Here is a 21,197-nt window from a genome sequence, read left to right as displayed (position 1 = left end):
TTGTTGCCCTAAAGCTATTCAAGCTCTGATTCGCTGAGGCATTTTACAATGGCACAATCCCATAGGAAAACGCTGTGCGAATCAGCTGAGTGGAATGACTGTGCATTGCTCCTTGCACCTAACTGAAGGTAATGTTAAATTCAGAAAGGCCTGACTAACATGCCTGCTTGCAGATTTGGCTGGATCTCGCTGCAAATTTGACACTATTTCGCTCTTAGCTACCAACACGATGGTTCATGGAGACAAACACTTTTCTCATGTGAGGAGGATCTTAATCGGCAGTAGCTTGCCATGCTCCTGGCACATTGGCATTTCTGGTGTACGCCGCTCTGGGCATTGCAGTAAGAGCAGAACATGGCACTTCCTGGAATAGGGGAATGAATGATACTACTGTCGGGAGCTTCCACACAGCTTCCTGCAGCTGATGCCAACTTCCGCCCAGGGGTGCTCTGATGGGACTGTGTACTGCTTACAATTCCGGGCAGTGATTTGGGGAGTGCAAGGGCCTTCTTAATTAGCCTTCCTAATTAAGGGAGATAAAAAGTTAATGTCCAGCTGAAGGTCGCCGTCAGCTGTGACGTGTTATCGACTGCTGTGTGAAAGGGCCTGGCTTCGGCCGCCTCTCCCACTAACCCCAGACGTGCATGTCACTAACTCCAGACGTGCATGTTCTGCACACGAAGAACCGAGAAAAAACATGTGTTTATTTGGAAAAAAGAAAATTTGTAAAGTTGTACTAACAACTAAACCAAATAAATAAAAACATTTTTTAAAAATTATGTTTTTATTTTATTGTACAATAGTAAATTATAAACATTTAGCCCAGTTCAAAGAACCCATTCATAGTACATCATCACATGTAAAAAATACTTGGGTAATACATTTTAAAAAGAACAGTTAAATAAGATCATAATTAAAATCCACATAGAAAATTACACCCACTTTCCAGCCCAAAAGACCCACCCCAATTAATATAAAGTGTCAACATAACCATAATTAAATAAAAACCCTCCCTATTCCAATACTCTCTCAGCATCCGAATGTTTTAAGATGTCCTTCCGTATCATAAAAGCAGCAGCCGATATGACAATGGATTCTGCCCCATATAATGGAGACCAAAATTGATCACTCCTGATGGTTTCTATTTTTGTAACAAAGGCTGCCTACCCTTTTATATATCACTTTATAAGGGCAGGGCATGCTGTTAAAAGGTAACGATTTGATTCTATAGCAGTTTGGCACATTCTGCACACACCTATATTGTTTAATTTTTCGTTCCATATATCAGTTAGATCCCTAGTAGGTAAGATATTAAAACGTAGATATAGTATAAAACATTTAAGTTCGACTGAAGATAATTTCACAAGATACCCGCGTGGTTTACATACAACAAAACTCTTATGTGAGTATTCCAAGTATCTTGTCTTCGTATATAATGCATCGATATTACAAGACATGTCCCATGATCTGGCCTTATGTTTTAATTTAATAATTTGGATCCACCTGCAGTGTATCGTCGTCAAACCCTAAACCCTCTAGGAATGAGGCAGCGCCATCGTTCAGGTCAAGTACAAATCGGTTTGTTTCCTTGTCTTTCAATTATAACCAAGTAATTTTAACAAGGAATTGGAGTTTGAATTGAAAAACAAATGCTATCGCTCGGAGACAAATAAAGTCCTGCAGATTAGGAAAAACAATGGCAGTTACAGGTGGGGGTGCAAGCGCATGCCGGAATCGAGAAGGTTATATTCTGCTAGATATCCCTTAAGGGGGACATTTTTCAAAGATATTCTCTCTTTTGTCATTTTCATCTCATAATGAATGAGGGGGAATGAAACCTGCTTGATTCTTCCATATGGGAGTTGGTAGCATGTGCAGCGCTTTGCGCCGCTCTAGGTGCTGCCATTGAGTGATGCTCATGTGAAGGAGCGCAGCGCTTTGCGCCGCTCTAGGTGCTGCCATTGAGCGATGCTCATGTGAAGGAGCGCAGCTATCAATCATCTGCTGCTGCCAGAGTGTGTAGGGATCGATAGGCCTGATGCGTGTCAGTCATGGTAGTGTGAGTGCACTGCACCTCCGCAACTCCTCTTGCAGCCATCCCTCTGTCAAGGTGACCTGCGCATCCCCGCGGAGGGATGCAGGATGTGTCTGTGATAGCGATTCAAATAATCATATCACCCTCCTCCACCTTCTGTCTGATCACGCTTTAATCCAAGTGTCCCTTTTGATTTGGCCTGGTAGCTCCCTGCCCAACGCCTGCTCTATCTGCCCTGCTATGGTTCTTGGTTGAATTGTCTGTCTCTGCTGCCTCTTTATCCAGCAACTGTCTATCTGTCTGTAAGCAATGTCTGTATGTATGTCTCAATCTGTTTTTGCATGCCTCTTAATCCAGTGTCTGTCTTATTATCTGTCCATAAGTAATGTCTGTATGTCTGCCTTATTCTGATCCTTTATCTACCCCCATCTGTAGGGCTGCTCCTTTAAATGTGTACATGTGCATACCTCTTTATCTATGCTAGTTTGTCTTTGACAGTCCGTTTATCAATGAGTAGGCCCATTTTCATTGTATGTCAGTCTACAAGTCTGTCCAAGTGTTTGTGTGTGTCTGTGTGTGTTTGTGTGTGTGCGCGCGTGCGCGCTTGCGTCAGGTTCCCAATAAATGTTGCCCATTTCCACACCTGGTTGTCCACTGTGTGGCTAGGAATGTGTCTTAATCTATCCTCATGTATGTCCCTCAAGAGATCTCTATGTCTCGTTGTGTAGTCTCATGTCTTTTTTTCCCCTGTCTCTGTAGGTCTCTAGCTATCGCGACACCTGCCTGCAAGCCTGCCTTTGGATGCTGCTGTAGTCCAATCTCCGTTTGTCTGTCTGTCTCCATGTCTGCAGTAAATATCTACCCAGACGCCTTTGCGCCTCTGCCTGTCTTTCTTCTTGCGTGGGTCTCTTTGTTTATGTCTGGTTGTCTATCTGTGCTTTTACCCCTTCACTTCCCCCAGGGTATGATGAGCGTGGACCTCTTGAATCACAGCAAGCATCGTTTGAGACCTTAATGAGGAGGCCTATATGTACACATGAGCCAGTCAATCACCACATCACACAATGTGTGGCCGGTGCTCACGAGAACGGAAGGCTAACCTGCAGTGCATGTGTGCACGCAGCAGCGATGTTATGGAGATAACGTGTACACTTATATTTGGACAGCAAGGTGTGCCATGTCCTGCTACTTTCTGAGTGGGTGTGCGCGCACGAGCGCGTGTGCACGTATACACAGAGCCGTATGCACGCACATATGCAGAACGCTGTGTGTTATTTGATTTACTACGTAAATATCGAAACATAGACGTATGCCGGGAATTATGTATCTGAATGTGTATTTGTGTTGAGAATTGTGTTGAATGCAGTCTTCCTTCCAGCGACCCAAAGTGTCTCTGAGTCTTGTACGTGTTCAGCCGAACAAAGAGGAGGCCACGCGGGCAGATGTGACCTGTCCTGAGAGCAGGCGGCGGCGCCTCGTGCAGCTCCTAATGCTGTTATATCTGCCCTCCTGAGTGCACTTCTCTTCTCTGTGTGTGTCGGTGGGGGGCAGGGACCAGGGTCAGGCAAGAAAGGCTCTGGGATCGCACTCCTCACCCCCACCCCCACCCCACCCCCCTGTGGGACTGCAGGCACCACCGACATGCGGTGCTCGGAATAATAAAGGCGGACATCAAATGAGATTAGTGCGGTGTGATGTGGGGTCGCTGTATTCCCCTGTGCGGCTCGTGGGCAGATAAAGCCCAGAGATTTAGGAGTGTGTCAGGACGAGGGACCTCAGCTTCCCGTTAGAGAGGGGGGGCGGGGGCCTTGTGAAAGGTGGGTGGGAGCGGCCCGGAGACCCCCCCAATGATTTAAAGGCCCTTAGCTTAATGAAATTGTTTCAGTGACATGCCGGTAAAAGCTCGTAATGGATTGGACGCCCTAATGTAATGAAATTACTCCCCTCAGTCTTTAAAAAAATGCGCAATTAATATTTGCAGGGGGCTTGTGTGTGCGGCGTGCGGCTCTCCTCAGACAGCCTGCGAGGAGCCAGCGAGAGGCAGCCCGCTCCTGCCCGGTGAGGAGAGGTGTTAAGAGGCAGAGGGGAGCCTGCTCAGGTCCGGCGAGGGCGGGGGGCCGCAGTCTCCCCGCGCCTGCCTGGCGAGGGAGTCGCGGCCGCCGCAGCCTCCTCGCACCGGCGAAGGGCGGGCGCCCCTGGCGCGGAGTAGGCGCAGCAGCCCACCAAGACCCGGCGAGGAGCCCGAGCTGCTGGGGGTGGGGGGTGGGACGGCAGGGAGGGGGCGCTGCTGCGCGGACCGGGCCGCCCGGACCCCCGCTCTCTCGCGCTCTCTCGCGCTCTCTCGCAGCACAGCCTTCACTGACTGACTTGTTCTTTCCTTTCTGCAGGCAGCTCGACAACAACCAGATCAGCTGCGTGGAAGATGGAGTCTTCCGAGCCCTGCGCCACCTGGAGATCCTGTAAGTGCACTTTCGCTTCTTTATCTTGCTTCTGGCGCGGGTGGGGATGGGGGCGCGCCCGCCTGGCGCTCGTGCATGCCATGGCTCGCCGAAGCGCTCACCCACATAGAGTTGTTTGTCCGTGCCCCACTCTTTTGGTCCTGGGTGAAGCCTTGGCGTGCATGGTCGCTCCAGCCCAGGCTCCCGAGGCAAGGGACGGGCCCTGCTTAGCCACCTGCCCCAGCAGCCTGGGGGAGGGCTGCCGTCACCTCTCCCGGCGGTCTCAAGAGCCCAGCAGCAGGTGACAGCCCAGCCTCCGAGTAGCGCTGCCTGGCAGAGAGAGAGAGAGAAGAGTGTGTGCGCGCAGGAGCCAGTTAGCAACGCGTGTCCGCCTGCAGGCATGCGACGAGTTTCAATGTGCAGTGCAATTTAAAATGAAAATAATAACTTAGCGACGTGAGCCCATGCGGTGCCAGCATACTTGCCACGGCATGGCTGCTTTTGCAACCTGCCACAAACACAACAGAGTGTCAGTTATAATACAAAAGGAGAGGGCATTCGAGGTCAAATATCTGTCAAACACCCCTCACTTCTCGTGCCAACGCAGAAGAATAGGCCTTGGCACCTGCTGCAGAAATCTTGAGGTAGTGGGAAGGTCCCCGTCAAACTACTCAGCCTTTCATCCGCCCAATAATGTGGGGATATGTAACACCCGCTGTCAACTCTTAAGTCTCAGGGTCAGTGCGAGAAATCAGTACCCATCCTTGGCAAAAGTCAAACTTCGCCAGCGCCACCAAAGTTTGCTGCATGTCACGCGCGCAGCGTGGGCCCCTCCTGCAGGAGCCGCGTGAGGGGGCCGCCATGTCCCGCCTTAACCAGCACTGCCTAGAGCCAATCTGTTTTTCCGGCCCCCGCCATCAATATTATGAAGGCGTCATCACCAGCGGCAGACCTTAAACTGAATTGCAGACGCTCTTAGTCAGAGTTTTCTTTTCTTACGTGGATGACGTTAAACAATCACAGATTCACGGAAGCATGGCGTGGTTTTCTTTCCCTCTCCAAGACATTAGCCACGCTGTCACGACAAAAAACAAACAAAACACGCACGTATGACTTGGGAGAGAGGCCAGGGCAGAGCAAGGTGTGCACCCAGGCAAGGCCGCGAGCCTCAAGGTCGCATGAGCCCCCCAAAGCAGGGAGGCGGTGCGGTGCCTGCACCTGGCAGCCGGTCGCATAGGAGAACGTGCCACCGTCTGCCAGGGAGTCTCACTGAATTCTACCACCCTCACCTTCGCCTGATGTTTTCCCAAGACACTAGAACGCGTATTTTACGCCTGTGATGTGATGGTTCTAGATGCTAATGGCATGCGAGATGAACCCTGCTTTTAGTGTACAGTTCAAGCGCCACTCCGGAGAATAATACAGATTTCTTTGTCTTGGGTCAAGATTTAGATGTCAGTAAAAAGGCAACTAATCAGGGTTTTAAATGACACCTGGAGAGTGAGGCAGTAGATGCGTGTTTGAATGTAATCACAGATGGAGAGAGATGAAGGTGCACAGGGCCCTTGATCGGGGAAAATGGGTAGCACAGCCACCCTTTTGGCACATTATACAGAATAAGGTACCCCCAACATGTAAAAGGTAATTTCGGGATTCCTGCTCTTTGAAGCCATTGAACATCAGAGGGGCAAACTTTACCATGTAGCACTGGGAGCAAGCATCATTATCTCAGCAAGTCGACTTCTTGTGTTGGAAACGCAATGCTTCATGTCAGCATAGGGGCAGACAGGCCACTGGGGCGTTTCCACATCATCACACAGGACAGCACCCGCTAATGGAAGGCCTACTGAGAACGAGAAGGTAGGGACATTGTTGAGCGCGACCTTCCACTGCGCTCAGTGATAACCCCAAGTGAAATCTTTCAAAAGAAAATAAAAAAACTCTCATCTGCAAATCTTCTGCTAATTGTCACAACTTCTCTAGTGGTTTAGAATGTACAAGGTGTTTTGTGATGTTGCGTAATCTAGTCAAGAAAACATAAACAAGTATGACATGTACAGGGGTGGACTGGGAAGGCCCTGGAAAATTTTTCAAAGTGGCCCCATATTACACATTTTCAGAAAGCACAACCCTTTTCCTATGGGAAAATTTGGAAATGCAACACAAAAGAGGCCCAGAGTGCCGAGGCCTACAGGGAAATCTCCAGAGTTCCCCCCTATAGGGCAGTCTTCAACTCTAAAGTAGCATAACAAAGAGCAGGACTCATGATTGTGTGAGAGCAAAGACAGAGCTAAAAACTAGACAGAGACACTGAAATGACAACAGGAAAGGATAAATATGGTCTACTTAACCGTATCTGCCACCAATACCTATGTTTGCTCATATTTTGTAATTTAACATGCATAGAATCAGTGGCTGGGAAAGTTAGTGCACCCGGCAGCATGCATGACATGTGACTAGGGCTTGGGTATCAAGTGTCACAAGTGGTCAATGATCATTTTTTGATGCCTATCAAAAATGTGCAATTCGAAAACTGTATTTTATACAAACATCCGAGAAAAAAACCTCTGCAAAAACTGGGCCTATGTAAATGACATCTAAAGTTTATATACTGTTCTAAAGTAGCCTCCTACAACACCAACACGCTATCACTTGTTGCGTGCCATAATCTAGTGCTACTACACGACCCGAACATTTATTTGTCTCATAGAGCTTTCTATCCTTTCACTAATCACAGGCTTTCGTTCTGCATTTTGTATTTTATCTTATGTTGTACATTCTTAAAATAATAGTTAGGTTATCCTGCCCTTAGTGAGGAAGGACCAAAACCGTACAACTTTCTATGGTATGCAGGAAAATAGTGCAACATGTCTATGCCTTTTCCCTTGAGGACACATATGGCACCAAGGCCTATTTTTCACACTGTGGCCTCTCAGGCTAGGGTGCTTTTTTGGCTACTGCACAGTTGAATTAACAAATCCGTGTTGCTAAGCTATTCCTGTTAGAAAGCCATCCCCCTCCCGCCGCCCAACATCACATATCAGGTGCATCCTAGTATTGGCATTATTAAAGGCGAGTCCTTCCTCCATTCTATGGCTCCTACCATAATGGACGGTAATGGCCAACACATTTGGTTTCATATTGCCATCCTCAGACGCAGACTCAGAATTACATATGCACATTTATTTTCCACCAATTCACAAGAGCCACTTTCCTGCTCTAAAGGAGATTGCAGATGGTTTTAGAATGGGGGTGAGAGGCAGGTGCAGAGGCGTTGCAAGCTCTTCCTATCTTGTGACTCCTAGGTTTTGCTTTTGGCCTGCCAAGCTTGGCCTAATTCCTACCTGCCTGTCTATTCATATGGGATACACAGAATTCCTCCACCAGTGGCTTCCATCTTGTCTGGTGACCAGCAATCTCATTTGAGCGTATTTACCTCATTCTTACCCCATCACCACAGATACAGCCATATGATCAGGGATGCTGATGTGAATCTTAATTTCTTCTCCACTCCCATCTGGACTCTCGCTAGAACATTTGTCAATGGTTGTTTTGTTATCAGATGGTTTTCTTTTCAAGGGCTCTTCCACACCACATCGGGCCAAATATTCACCACTGTGAAAGTGTGCCACCATATTCTCTCAGTGTTTCGACAACCGAACTGTTGCACGGTTTAGGCTAAGTGATATGATCATCTCTCCAGTTTATATGTGGCTAATAGCATCCCTGCACCTGAAGGCCACTCAATCGTGAAGTGTCTGTGCCCCACAAGGTGCATCTTTGCATTTTTAGTAAAACACCTGACTTTGTGTCTTAATTCACGAGGACGTTGAACGATATCTGCGTCTATCTTGTATTCTTGTTAATGAATGGCTCTGGCATGCTTACATTTAAAGGGATGATAAAATATGTTCTAATACAATCACAAGTCAAAAATCTTTCCCATTGAACTTTATTGAAGAAATCATGACTTAACCTTTCCATACAGTACCATGGAACCCTAAAAATACACGCTGTGTACCCAACGTCATGCATATTTAGTCAGCATGTCTACCATAGCTGAATAATGATGGAGTCTGTGGGTTCTACAGTGAAGTTTTTCCTTAATAAATTAGACAAACGGCCAGAAAAATGTTGAACAAAAAATGTGTCATTCAATGACAAAATCTTTCATTTAAAGGCCTTCAAGATCAATAGAAATACTTGCCCACAGTTATTCGATCGAGAGATAGGCTTGCAATAGAATCCCTTAAATTCTCCAATCTAAAAAGAAATGAGCTTCATCAAAAAAGTTCTACATTCTGCCATATCCAGCAGATCTAGTGGAGACCGGCCTGTGATCAGTGATGCCGTCTGCAATGAGCGGTGTATTTTCTCACTCATAACACCATCTTCCACATAGTAAACAAGTCAACATTCAAGGGCATAAAGAGTGACACGGCTAGTTTTTGATGAAGCTTTGCAATAGATACCAGGTTATCAGCAGTATCTAAGGGTGTTTTCTTTCTCTCAGAAACAGCATTTATTTCAGCAGGTTTCAGACTGGATTAACTCCTGGATTATTAAATTAAGTCTCACCGTAAGGTCAAGTTTCACATACCCCCTAATAATTCGTGGGCACTGTGACCAGTGGGCATTGTAACCAGTGGGCACCGTCCTATCCAGATGTCACAGTTTGTGCCTAAATAACCCCTACCCACTGTCACACACCCTGTTTAAAATTTAACTACAGAGTGTCATTCCAACCAGGTGTCTTATGGAGCCAATGACATTCAACATCATAGCCAATTTGTTTTATAGTTACCACTTCAAGTCAGAGTATTCCCCCAACTTGGCCGATAGGTGAACCGTGCCCATGGGGGAGTCTTGGTTAAGATCACACTAAGCAGCTATAAGAGTGTTGAAGGTCAAGGCTCTTCACTTCACAGCCAAAAGACCAAGCACTACACCACACCTCCCTCCTGACATGTTCGAAAGGAGGAAGATGGGGCACTCCCGTGAGGATGGAACATCACAAACGACAGTGAAGGTGAGGGAAAACATGCTTCTCCTGCGCTACTGCCAACATTGATTAAATCCTCCATCAATCTCCGGCAATATTGCTCAACTCAAAATTCTAAACTACCGATCAATAGTTCTGTTCAGGAAGCATCCGCTTTAAGTCCCTGCTGACTCCTAGAAATGAACTGTCATTGGTAATAACATACATTGTTTTTTTGTCTGCATTTTGTGGGAAATGCCAAAGACTGGAATACACATTAAATCTGGCCTTGTCGAGGATCATATATATGGATCCCATATCGCTTTGCAGTAACATAATGAGACCACTGCAGACACACAGAAAACATGCATTTCACAATTCAGCACTGGTTGCAGGTGCAGCAATGCATTTTTAAATAAAAATGTGTTGGCACACAGGCATTTATTTACAGGATGCTCCCCCTCCAAGGTTTCTTGGGAGGAACCTTCTCATGGGTTGAACCAATTTCATTAGGGCATAGGTGTCAGGATGCGAGGTTTACTGAGCCAGTGATCAGCCCCTCTGACTGACATGCCTTGGAAAATAACAGGGGTGCGAGGAAGTGGATATTCCTGTGCTTTCCTTTCTGTAATTGATGTTGCTGGGACTACTGGGTGGTTCTATTTCTTTTACATGGTAGGTTTAATTGCCGCCCCTCCCCCAAGGAAGTGCAAAGATGTTTAAGTTCATTAGATTTGAAAACATACAGGTCTTTTTGTTAAATGGGACATTTCACACTCAGAACACTAATATACTACAGGACATTTTAAACTTCTTTTCCTGACTAAGGTAAAGACATCACAGACTAACATGCAGATATCTGTCCTCATTAGCCCAAGACAGAGTCCCTATTACTTATACGTGTTCGTGATTTTAGAGTTGTATGGTATAGACAAGTGTCTGGCAGGCCACCAAAATCCTCAAAAAGAGAAACACAGAGAGGTACACATGGCATTGCCGCAGCACCCAAAAGAAAATGGAGGCTGACCGAGAAAACATCACCGTTCAGGACAAGAAAGTCAAGGAAGGCATGGCCCATTTGGATTTGTGACCTGTTTTTGAAGCACCTGGAAATGAAGGCGTGTTACATTCTGCCTTGCCTAAAAGAGCAAACACAGCACAGGGACATTATCATCACCCGAATCATCCCAAGCTCCCCTTTCAAGTCCCAGGCACTTTCTGTCTCAGGGTCTGCTTCCTTAGGATTCTGGTCCCCGCTAGGCCAGGGACTTTACCCAGACACTTGACCTGGCGGGTGAGGGACTCTAGGGACTCTGTCAACTTGAGCACCTAATGAAGGGTTGTGCTTCATGCGACGTCACCTATAATAAAGCAGGGTTCAGGCTTAATTCCTTCACCCTCAGCCGAGTTGGCTTCCCAAAGGCGATCCATGAAGATGAGGCCTGTCTTTCAAGGTTGGTGGCAATCTGGTAAATGTTACAAAACCGAGATACGAACAGCATTGCCGCCAAATGGGAACCCTTCTTGCGCTTCAGGATACTGGGACAATTGTGCATCTCGGCTCCAGCTGAGAGACAAAAGCCAGGACCAGCAGCCAAAATGTGCCACCACTCACTACTCATCCCTAAATGTTTTACTGGTTTACGACTGGCACGATGGTATAGAGCCGTAAATGGGTCTCCAAAAACCATACTCTAGGCTAGAACCCTTGGCGAAAGATCCCCCATAAAGGCCAACCATTTGCACATAAAATGTACACACACAGTGTCTAGTTCAGTTGAGTTTAGTGTTCATTAAAGGTTGAATCAAATCATTCAACAAGAAAATAACTCAAATATATTCCCAACCGAAAAATAAGACTGGGACAAGAAAGATAATGAGACTGGGACAAGAAAGACAATGAGACTGGGCCAAGAAAGATAAGGATAAAATAATTTAAATGAAAACAAGCTGTCAAATGTGGTATAATTCAATTTTTTTCAAATGAACAGTTGGTTGAAATGTCAAGAAAAGTGTATTAAATTAATTAAAAAATCCAGGACTGTAAATGTTGACGTATTATTTGTTGCGTACAAAGGACGTGCCCCATACATTTCATTTACATTTAGCATTCCTAGGAGCACCATTCATGTGGACATAATGGTAAGGAGTATAGCCTCTCCTAGCGGACATGGTCTGGGGTTGTCAGGCGGGCTTAGCCAAAGAGAGTATTTTTCCATGTTCCTGCAGTTTTGAGATGGGTTTATGTTGGACATCCTATGAATCATGGGGCAAAACACAAAGGGGAAAATAAAACTCGCGAAATTCCTCCAAAAAAGCTCGTAACTTTTAGTTATTTTGATGATACAACAAAAAAGTTTCATCCACTAATTTTTAGATGTGTTCTGCTGCCTTTATCCAACATCCTTTGTTCATTTTATCATCTCATGAAAGTAAGTCAACTGAGGCTCACGATAGTGTATTTTCACTTGATCCACTTTGACATTGTACGATTAGAAGCATTGTTCTAAGAAAACATCAAATGAAAGATAGGTGTTGAGCACTGCATGCTTGTGTTGCATCTGTGCCCAGAAGACTTAGATATCTCTAAGTCTCAATGTCCCCTAAAGGCTGAGAGCTAGCATGCTGGTTCTGGATATCCTGAGAGAGTTAGTGTTTGAGAGAGACGAGCATTCTGAGCTAGTTAGTTAATCTGTTTCCCAGCACTGCTTATGGGGTAGAGCCCATTGCTTTTGCCGGAATTGGATCTGCTAAGGTGCAATGCATATACTTGACTTGTTAATGTTGGTATTTGCTGCTATTCACCAAATATTGTATTAGCATACATGCACCTAGTGTACTAACATTTTGAATAGGTCATTTGACAGGTCTTTGTCATAATCTTAAAAAGATGTGTACTTTTTGAGATTTTTAGAAATATATTTGAAATTTTGCTGAACGAGCATTTCTCACTTTTGTCACATCATATGTTAGGTGGTTCAGTCATAGAACACTGAGGTCCACTAAAAGTCTTCAAGGATAAGTCCCAGTAGAGCTACACATTTAAATCACATGAAATGGAAGAGATACAATTGGTTGTTAAATCTGAGAATTGGTGCATAGGCGTGTATTGTGATTTTCCAGACGCTGAAAGTAGATACTTCCAAATTATTATTGTTATGTCCGCGAGCTTTTTACCTTCAGTTTGTCTGTTGCACAAAAGACATATCCATGGTATATAGCTTGAACTCCTTCAATTTCATCAAGGGAAGTTTTGTCACGATTTTTCGGATGCTACTATCCACAGAGTCATTACTGGCCGTGAGGCTTCCATTTTATTGGTAATCTCTCTGCCATGGAGCCAGTCTGCGGTCTTATGCCTGGGCACTTGAAGAATAGTCACTGCAGAGTAGACCTTAACGAGACAAGGTGACCTGAACCCTCTCTAAAAAATCATCCGGCCGCAGACGATCATTCCAAGTATGCAGAAGACTAGAGACGCATTGCAGAGCCGCATCACGTGTCATGCGAGGATGATGTCATGGGGCGGCCTCAAAGAGGCCGGGCACTGCAGCAGTCTGGCACCACACAAAGTGATTAATGCAGCAAATTTTTGCGCATACGTCTTCAAATAACCTTGATTCTTTGCCAGGCAAAAAATCAGAGGTAGCGTTTGAGGCATGTCTTCCAATCTGACTTTTTCTATATTTTGCTTTTATTTATTCATTTATTTATTTTATTGTTCATTTATAATGCGCGTTATACCAGTGATTGGTTTCTAAGTGGGGGATCGGGATTCTAACCTGTGTTGCGCCGCGTTTTCTCGCTTCCAAGACAAATGCGTTGGCCCTGAGCTATCCTTCCTCTATTCACATCAAATATGTTTACATAATTTTTACACTTGTATAAATATCTTCCAATCAAACAGTCGAAAAGTAGTAGGTCTTTTGCATCCATCTGTGAAGTGTGCTTTCGGTCTACTACAAGCAATGTTCAGAAAGTGTGTCTATTAGATGCAGGCTGAAAACTTAAGTGAATATTAACTTCTGCTCTATTCTTTTATTAGCAGTTTTGGTGGATGGATGTGGGATTTTAAACATTTGCAGCACTGACCAGCCCTTCAAGGAGTGCATCCTTGCAAACATTTATGAAGTTTTCTTAGCTTCTATTTTTGTAGGCAGTTGGCCTCATAGTTGTAAAGTTGCTGTTTTCATGTGTTGTAAGCCAATGAGGATAGGCTTGCCTGCAGAAGTCCGATTTTGGATAGGTCACTGAATCCCCACTAGGCTGATGCTCAGATCTCCATTTGGCCAAAGGCTTTACCATGTTCCGGGAAAGGACACGGTTGGTGTGAATTTCAGCAAGTGATTGTGAGAGACCTATTGATAATCCAGGAACCTATCGATGCCCTGAAAGAATAATCCATTGATTGGGAATCAATCTCTTAATCTCAGTATGTTTTATCTGATTCTGGTTAATAAGAATCTCTCCACTGCCGTAGATAGTAGAATGTGCTGTAATGTCTCAGATGCACAGGGCCTGATTTACATAGTGTTCTACCATGGGATTTTCCCATTCAAAAATACTTGTAAAAATCAGGCCCACAATCTCTGCACTGTTTTAATTTGTGTTTACTATTTTGCTTTGAAGACAATACCCGATAATGTATCCACTGACATTGCCTGAGCTCTTACTCAGAGGTAGCACTTCTCTTTGCCCCTCTGGCGCTATCCACCGCTTCAAATTGTACCCTCTCAGACAGTATCCACTACCTCACGTTTAATGTAATGCATCAAAATGTATCCTCTTCCTCGTGACTGCACAGAGTTACTCCCTTCTCTTCCCCCTGAGAATCTTTTCAAGGACCTCCATATGAACACATTCCTCAGAATCTTGTGGCTGGCTCTCGCTGGCTCTCGGGGTAGCTATAGCATCTTGTACTTTACACACACTCCGCATACGCCTGCTGCTTCTGTTCTTACCCATCATGCCATATCCCATTGGCTGCTCCCCATAGTGCTGTCTTCCTTATGTTCTAGTCATGAAGTTGACCCGCGTCCGATTATTCCTGTGTAATTCAATGCCTCAGCTACCATAATGTGTCCCAGAATCCATTCACTGCTTCTGACAACAGTGAACTCCTAAGGATGAAGCCACTGGTTTAGATGGCGCTCACCACTCAAGATCCTACTGCTTCTTGCTCTGTCCACTCAGTGATGATCTACTCACTGCTTCTGATACCTTTGACCACCACAGCATCTTTGCGCAGGTTCCGCTACAGTGTATTCCTGCCAATGTACTCTCTCCATTTGCGACAGATCACTTCTGTACAGACTACACACTGGTCTTCATGCAGTGAACATTCCCTGAGAAATGATCCACTGTTTGTGATCCAGTTGTCCGCTATCTGACCCAGTGCACTGATGAAAAGTTGTGCATTAATTCCAGCGCAGAACACCTAACATCCCTCCCGCCACTTCCTCTGAACCTGCCCTCAGGTGACACTGACTTCTACGCAGTGGCTGCTCTTCCTCGGGGCGGATAGTTTGCGCACAGGAAAAAGTGAATTTCCAACCCTTCAAGAAACAATACAGTCTGCTTAAAAATATTATATAGATATGGGCTTGTCTCAAAAATAATAGTCTTCAATAAATGAACTTAGTGCAAATCTAAGAGCGGTTGCTGACAGATTGCACCATAAACTATAAATGTAGATTGAGATAGCATTCTAAATCTGGAAACAGATTGACTGCTATGGATATGATTGTAATAGAAACAAAGGGCCTGATGGACCCAGAATGTTTCAATGTTACTGTCCCATTGCAAAACGCCTTTAAATCAAACCCAAAGGCTACTTCTAATGGGCCAATCACTGAGACATCTTGTATGCGTCTTCAACATTTGAAAGTCACATTGAAAAAGATGGATTCTCCTCTTAAACCTTCACCCCACCTTGTTCCATGCACTTCTTCAAAACATGAATTCAACCCATGGTTGAGCTCAAAAGCATTAGGCATGCACATTTTCCATGAGCCATGAACATGTCAGCTTCTGTGGGCTAACAATAAACATTGACCTTTTAAAGGGAGTAATTTCTCAGCATTCTTTAGTATGACGACACAGGACAGTGTGATTGTGTTTGCGTGCGGTTATAGTAAATGCTGCACCCAAGAAAGGGCTCATAGTCCTGGGCCAAGCAGAACGGATGTTTTTGAAGAGCTGGCACTGCTAAAACTAGAAAAGAGGTTCAGGGGCTCCATTCCAAGTCATTACCAAGATTCCCTTAAAGTAATGAATGTGTCCATTACTGTAGTGGTCTGGAGAATAGGACTAGCAAGGGGGACTAAAGAGCACAACCCTCCTGTGAAGACCAGTGTTGCCGCCTGGTTTTCCAGATTCCCAAAGGTCTGTTCAGATCATGAACCAGTCAGCGGAGCTGGAACCCACATCTTTGATCTCATGCCTCATGATGTCTGCCTGGCAGAATTATAGAAGCAACCTGTATGGCATCATGTTGTTCTTTCACATCTTTCATTCTATAAATAGCCCTGTAAAAGTCAATTTCATTGAATGTTCTTATTTTACATTGGATGAGTGGCTAGACCAAGATCCATTTGATGATAGAGGAAAACAAATATTTTTCATTTGATATGATAATGTGAAAATGGTGATTAAAAGTAGTGGACAAAAACACAATTCTGAGGAAATCAAATTAACAAAATAACAGCGCTTTGTTCTGGTAGCCAAAGTTTACACCAATATCAAATAACCTAAATAATAAGAAAGACTTCAGAAAGCCCATGCAACATCTATATGATATACAGGAGAGCTTCTGTGCATGTGTGTGTGTTGCGGCGTAACAGTTCATGCAATACAGAACTTTGCTAGTGGGTTACCCCTCGGTGGGAGACGGTGTCCAGGCAGAACAATGGCTGCAGCCATTTACATAGAGAGTGCATTATGCATTTCTGTTCATAAAGATGCATGTGACATCACATCTGACAAGGATTCCATTTTATGGTGGCAGGTTTGTCTGTTTGTGCAGGGGCAATGGAGTGAGAATGAGAAACCGCCTATGGACGTGCTCCCACTATGCCGCACTCTACCGCAATGCACCAAAATCACCGGTCGTAATGCACCAGGAGCAGCACTCCATTTTATGCAGAGACATGTGAAGCAAAGTCTCATCAGTTTTTATCTGGGTTGAGGTTCTAATGGAAAACACATATCTTCCTTAATATGAAAAGGTAAAACGAATGGGGGCTGATTCACAGAGCGTTTCCCAATGGCACTGTACCATAATAAAACACTTCTGTGATTCAGGCCCATGATGCTTAATTAAGCACTAATCTTTTTTTAAAATGTTATTTTTTATCTCTGGCTGCCTCTTGTGCTATCTTACTAATTGCCATGTCCGCAAACAACAATTCAATAGCTGATAGTATGAACAAATACCTCATTGCTCCAGGTAAGAGTGAAGTGTTAGAGGATTTAATAAAAAAGAAAATAGTAACTTAGGCAACAGAATGGAATAAATGGCAATGTTAGTGGCAAGCATCACCACAGCCATTTAATTTTCCCTTTAGGGGGGAAAACATCAATGTATATCTGACACAATCTAAGAAAGGTTTTGCCAATCCCTCCTCTCTGAGAAATATTACAAATAAATAGAACTGATGACAATTCAACACATTTAAAGCCACTCACAATGACAGAAACCCATTTAAATAAGGATACACATCAAAATAATACAAAATAATGAACTGCCTCAATTTATAAACGTCTCTCCAGAGGTCCTGCGATAACTGCACTCGTGTATTAACCTCGCGTATTTAGTCGTCTTTTAAGTAAATGTCTTTATCTTCCCAATTAAAAAAGGCAATTATTGCAAATGTTTCCATACAGAAATAATATATGTATAAGTGTACTGATATGTGTGTTTCAAAGACCATACTACCCATTGGAATGTATGCATTCCCCTTATAAATGCAGTACTTTCATAGTGTAACATACAATCATAATCAAATCATTATAGAGAATTGCAAAATAAAGTGACTTCTTTAAAGCCACAAAGAAAATAGAACATTGAATTAACGAGGAAGTTTACCTTTCAGATGACACCTTTGTTAGTTTAATGGTTTTGATGCTCTCTGCTGATTAATGTGCTGTTTTCTAAATTACTCGATGAAAAAGAAATTATTCTGACATGATCATTTACTTAAACATTAGGATTGCTGTATTCTTTTTCTACAACCAATTTGCTGATTTTTAGCTTCACAATGAGTAGACAGTTTGATACCCACTTCCTTTTATTTTGAAACATTCCCTAACTCTTTTTTAACATAGAGTAATATTATTGCATGGCAGCTTAAGCTGAGAGATTTGAGTAATGCATCTCAAACTCTACCTAGTCCACTAAGCGTAAACCCCTCGCTGTGACACAAGAATCTCAAGGAGCACCAGACTGGGGGCTCCTGGTGGCAAATATAGTTGTGATTAGTTGTAGAAGCATTTTTCAATCGTAACTGTTTCAATTGCATACACCTCTCTACAATTGATTTCTGCACCCATAAAGGGAGATTTTATAGGTATCACTTCTTGAAGTAGACAAGATACAGTTGCTATGTATTACTGACCCAACCGAATCCGTTAATACCGTCTTCAAATCCACTATGAAGCCTACCTCCAGTTCATGTGCTGGATCCACACTCTTGGCTGCGGTGGCAGAGTTGTATGTGTGTGACCTGTTTCTTTCCACAATCATATGCAGTTGTATTGCATTGGGGCAGTACTTTGGCTCAACGCTCCCGTGTGAGAAGAAGCACATTCCCTTTCTCCTCAAGCCTGCCTCCCAGACCTGCCACTAGATGTTTGGAGGTTGGCAGCATTCAACTCTAATTTGTAGAACCTAAAGCCATGTTTTAGCTATGAAGCTAGAGTTTGTATTGTAATGTAATGACAGGATTTGATATCATTCATAACACAAAATCTGTTGCATTATCTTGGGGATAAAAAATGACAAGCATTGCATATTTGAAAACTGCTGATTATCGAGCAATGTTTGAGATGCAAAATTCACTTGGATGGTATTTCTTCATTTGGGGGTGGCTGAGGCTTCTTGAATTTGCATGCCATGTGAGAGTGCCTACGGCGCTACAGCGGTGCATCAGTCCAGTCATTGCTGTAGCGCTGTCTATATTTTCTTAGTGCTAGTCCATTCACCTAGATTGTGCTGTATCCTTTCACAAGTCAACAAAAACTCCCCACTATCCCCATTCGGCTACATGCCATAAAATGCACCTTTTCACCATGTTCACATAGTACAATAAGGTGCTTCTGAAAAGATATTTTGTTTAAATTTGTGTGTGCTATGGTGGACAGACATCAACATATTGTTAGTGTTTTGCATGGTGCTTTGCTCTTGTATATTAGTGTAGTCAAGATTTGTAGCTTTTAACATGGCCAAAGTTCTAGGTTAAGGGCAACCTTGTCTCCACATAATGTCCTATTCATCTTGTGAATATCATGTCCAAAACCTTATTTCTGTCATTGTTGCCAGTGCAGGAAGCTCATAAATTCCCACTTCTCCAGCATTGGATCGTTCATGGATTCACATGCTAGTGAATATTCCCCTTTGTCGGGCTGGGAATCCTCGGTAATATTAAAGCAGTTTAGCTTTAAAACTTAATCTGCTTCGGCATACATATAATCACTTATTTGATGTCCATTGCAGTCTATTTGGGCGAGGCAATGCTGTGGGGTTCAAGGAATTCTGTCACAGCTTGACCACATAAACTCCTCTTGTGTGATGTGGTGAACTGGTGAGTTTTCTTATTGAAAGTGCCTCTTTTAGTTGTAATCTTTGGATGCATGTGCTATATAAACGCTCATAGAAAAACTGCTGTGAAGTGGATACCTGACATCTAGTCCAAAAACCATCTTTATATGAGAGTTTTGCCAACACTGCCATATCCAAGTGTGTTTCTTTCTTCAACAGCTGCCTAAACGTAGCCACATAGCATTTTATATTCTTTTTTGTATGGTCATTCTCCCTTGTAATGATCACTTTCATTGTCCAGATGTCAGTTTCTCCAAATGTTCTCCCTTCAATTCTACTTGTCAGTTTTATTACCTTAATCCAAATGGACTACCTTTAAGGATAGAAACAGTATACACAAAACAGTAAAACAGGTGTTTTCAAACAAAGAAAAAGATAGCATTTCATGGAACTCTGATATGGTGTAATTCACTGTGCCCCTTCTTTTGGAAAATACACCTTCTGTATGATTGCATAAAACCTTTGTGGGCAATTGCTGAATTCGGTGCTTTGTAATGACTATCTGGACTTCCGCCTCATTAGCTGAGAAGCCAAGGCTTTGCATACATTTAGCAGAAAGCCTTGCTGTCCCTGAGCTTATCCTTTTTTTTGCACACTTGCAAATGTGAGTTGTTATTCATTAAAACAGCCCCATTTTGAATTTCAAAAAGCTACATTGATAGTTAGGTATATTGATGACTTCCGCTGCTAAACAGCAATACACTGGTTAGTGATATAATGTGGATTATCGTCACTAATAAAAGCAATATGACTGTCCTTCGGGCACACACACTGTGGTGCACACATTTAAAGCATTTCCATAAAGCACTTGGGAACAGCATCAAGTATGCTCTCTGAGAGGGAGGAACGCCAACTAAGTTATCAGTATTTAAAGGGATCACCAATATTGAACGTTTTCTCAGTACAGACATACTGTAAAACGCTTGCAAATAAGAACATGAAGTTGTTCAGGCATACCTGATTCCCACCAGTTTTTTTTCCTGTTTTCCGGAACGCATTAAAACAAAAGCTAAATGTTAAAGTGAATTATCTGGTTTATCTAACAAATCCTTACATTCTGAAAAACAGTGACTTGGATAAGGGTTAGCATACTGCAATGCAAAAAGGTTTGGGTATCTTTTTTTCTACAATGACCATTTGCCCAAACTGTAATTTCAGAGACGGCATGCTAGTTACTTCTAAGAGAGACTGCATTTCAGTACTCTACTAAGAGGTCAATTTAAAAGCAGGTGTTGGTGTATTGCCCCTTTGATGGCTCAAAAAGTAATGTATGGTACATGAAAAGTGCCTGGGTCATCTAGATGCCCCAATTCCATGACTACAGCATTACTCCATAGCCTAAACACTCTTTCACATTACCTATGTATTCCCGCTAAGATACCGAGAGGAAATTCTGAAATATTTGACAGGAGCTCCACTGATCACTCTGATATCACCCCCATTTAATAATTAGGGTTGTTTAGTGATTCATTGCATCTGAAATATATCAGAGTGTTTTTATGAAGCCCAAAAATGCATACACAAACTCCACCATAGTCAATGTCTTTGCTTTGGGCCAAGTGATCTTAAAGCGCGCTAGCTCCCACTTGTTTGTTTGCCCCACCCTGTACAAATAAGTCATATATCAAAATTTACATATTGCGCATTGAATTCACGGACTCGCAGAAAGGTATAAAATACCAGACATCTGGATGCGGACAAATCATTTGGCCGGCTCAGTCTGCCCATAGATACGTCATTATATGGTTTCAATAAAAAAATCCCATTGCCTGTGCGAGAAGCTCCTACTGATGGGCAGATTGAACTGATGCGTTGGTGCAGTGGGAGCAGCCAGTCGGTTTATGTTCCTTGGTGAAGCAACATGTCTGCGATGGGCAAATTCAAACCAGGTAAGTGAACCGCATTCTCCTTTAACTGTGGAAAACC

General features: G+C 43.6%; 1 protein-coding gene across 1 annotated transcript in view; it reads left to right on the top strand.

The window, feature by feature from the left end:
• SLIT3 (slit guidance ligand 3) overlaps positions 1–21,197 on the top strand; it is a 1,101,025-nt gene that overhangs the window by 733,971 nt on the left and 345,857 nt on the right. Inside the window, exon 6 of the mRNA XM_069654301.1 lies at positions 4,423–4,494. Within this exon, the coding sequence (XP_069510402.1) occupies positions 4,423–4,494 (72 nt within the window). The remainder of the gene's footprint in view (positions 1–4,422; positions 4,495–21,197) is intronic.

This window comes from Ambystoma mexicanum, chromosome 3q (genome assembly GCF_040938575.1).
Source record: "Ambystoma mexicanum isolate Mex_15411 chromosome 3q, UKY_AmexF1_1, whole genome shotgun sequence".
In the NCBI taxonomy this organism is placed as follows: domain Eukaryota; kingdom Metazoa; phylum Chordata; class Amphibia; order Caudata; family Ambystomatidae; genus Ambystoma; species Ambystoma mexicanum.
Note: the sequence above shows the minus strand (reverse complement) of the source record. Positions and strands in the feature narration are given on the sequence as shown.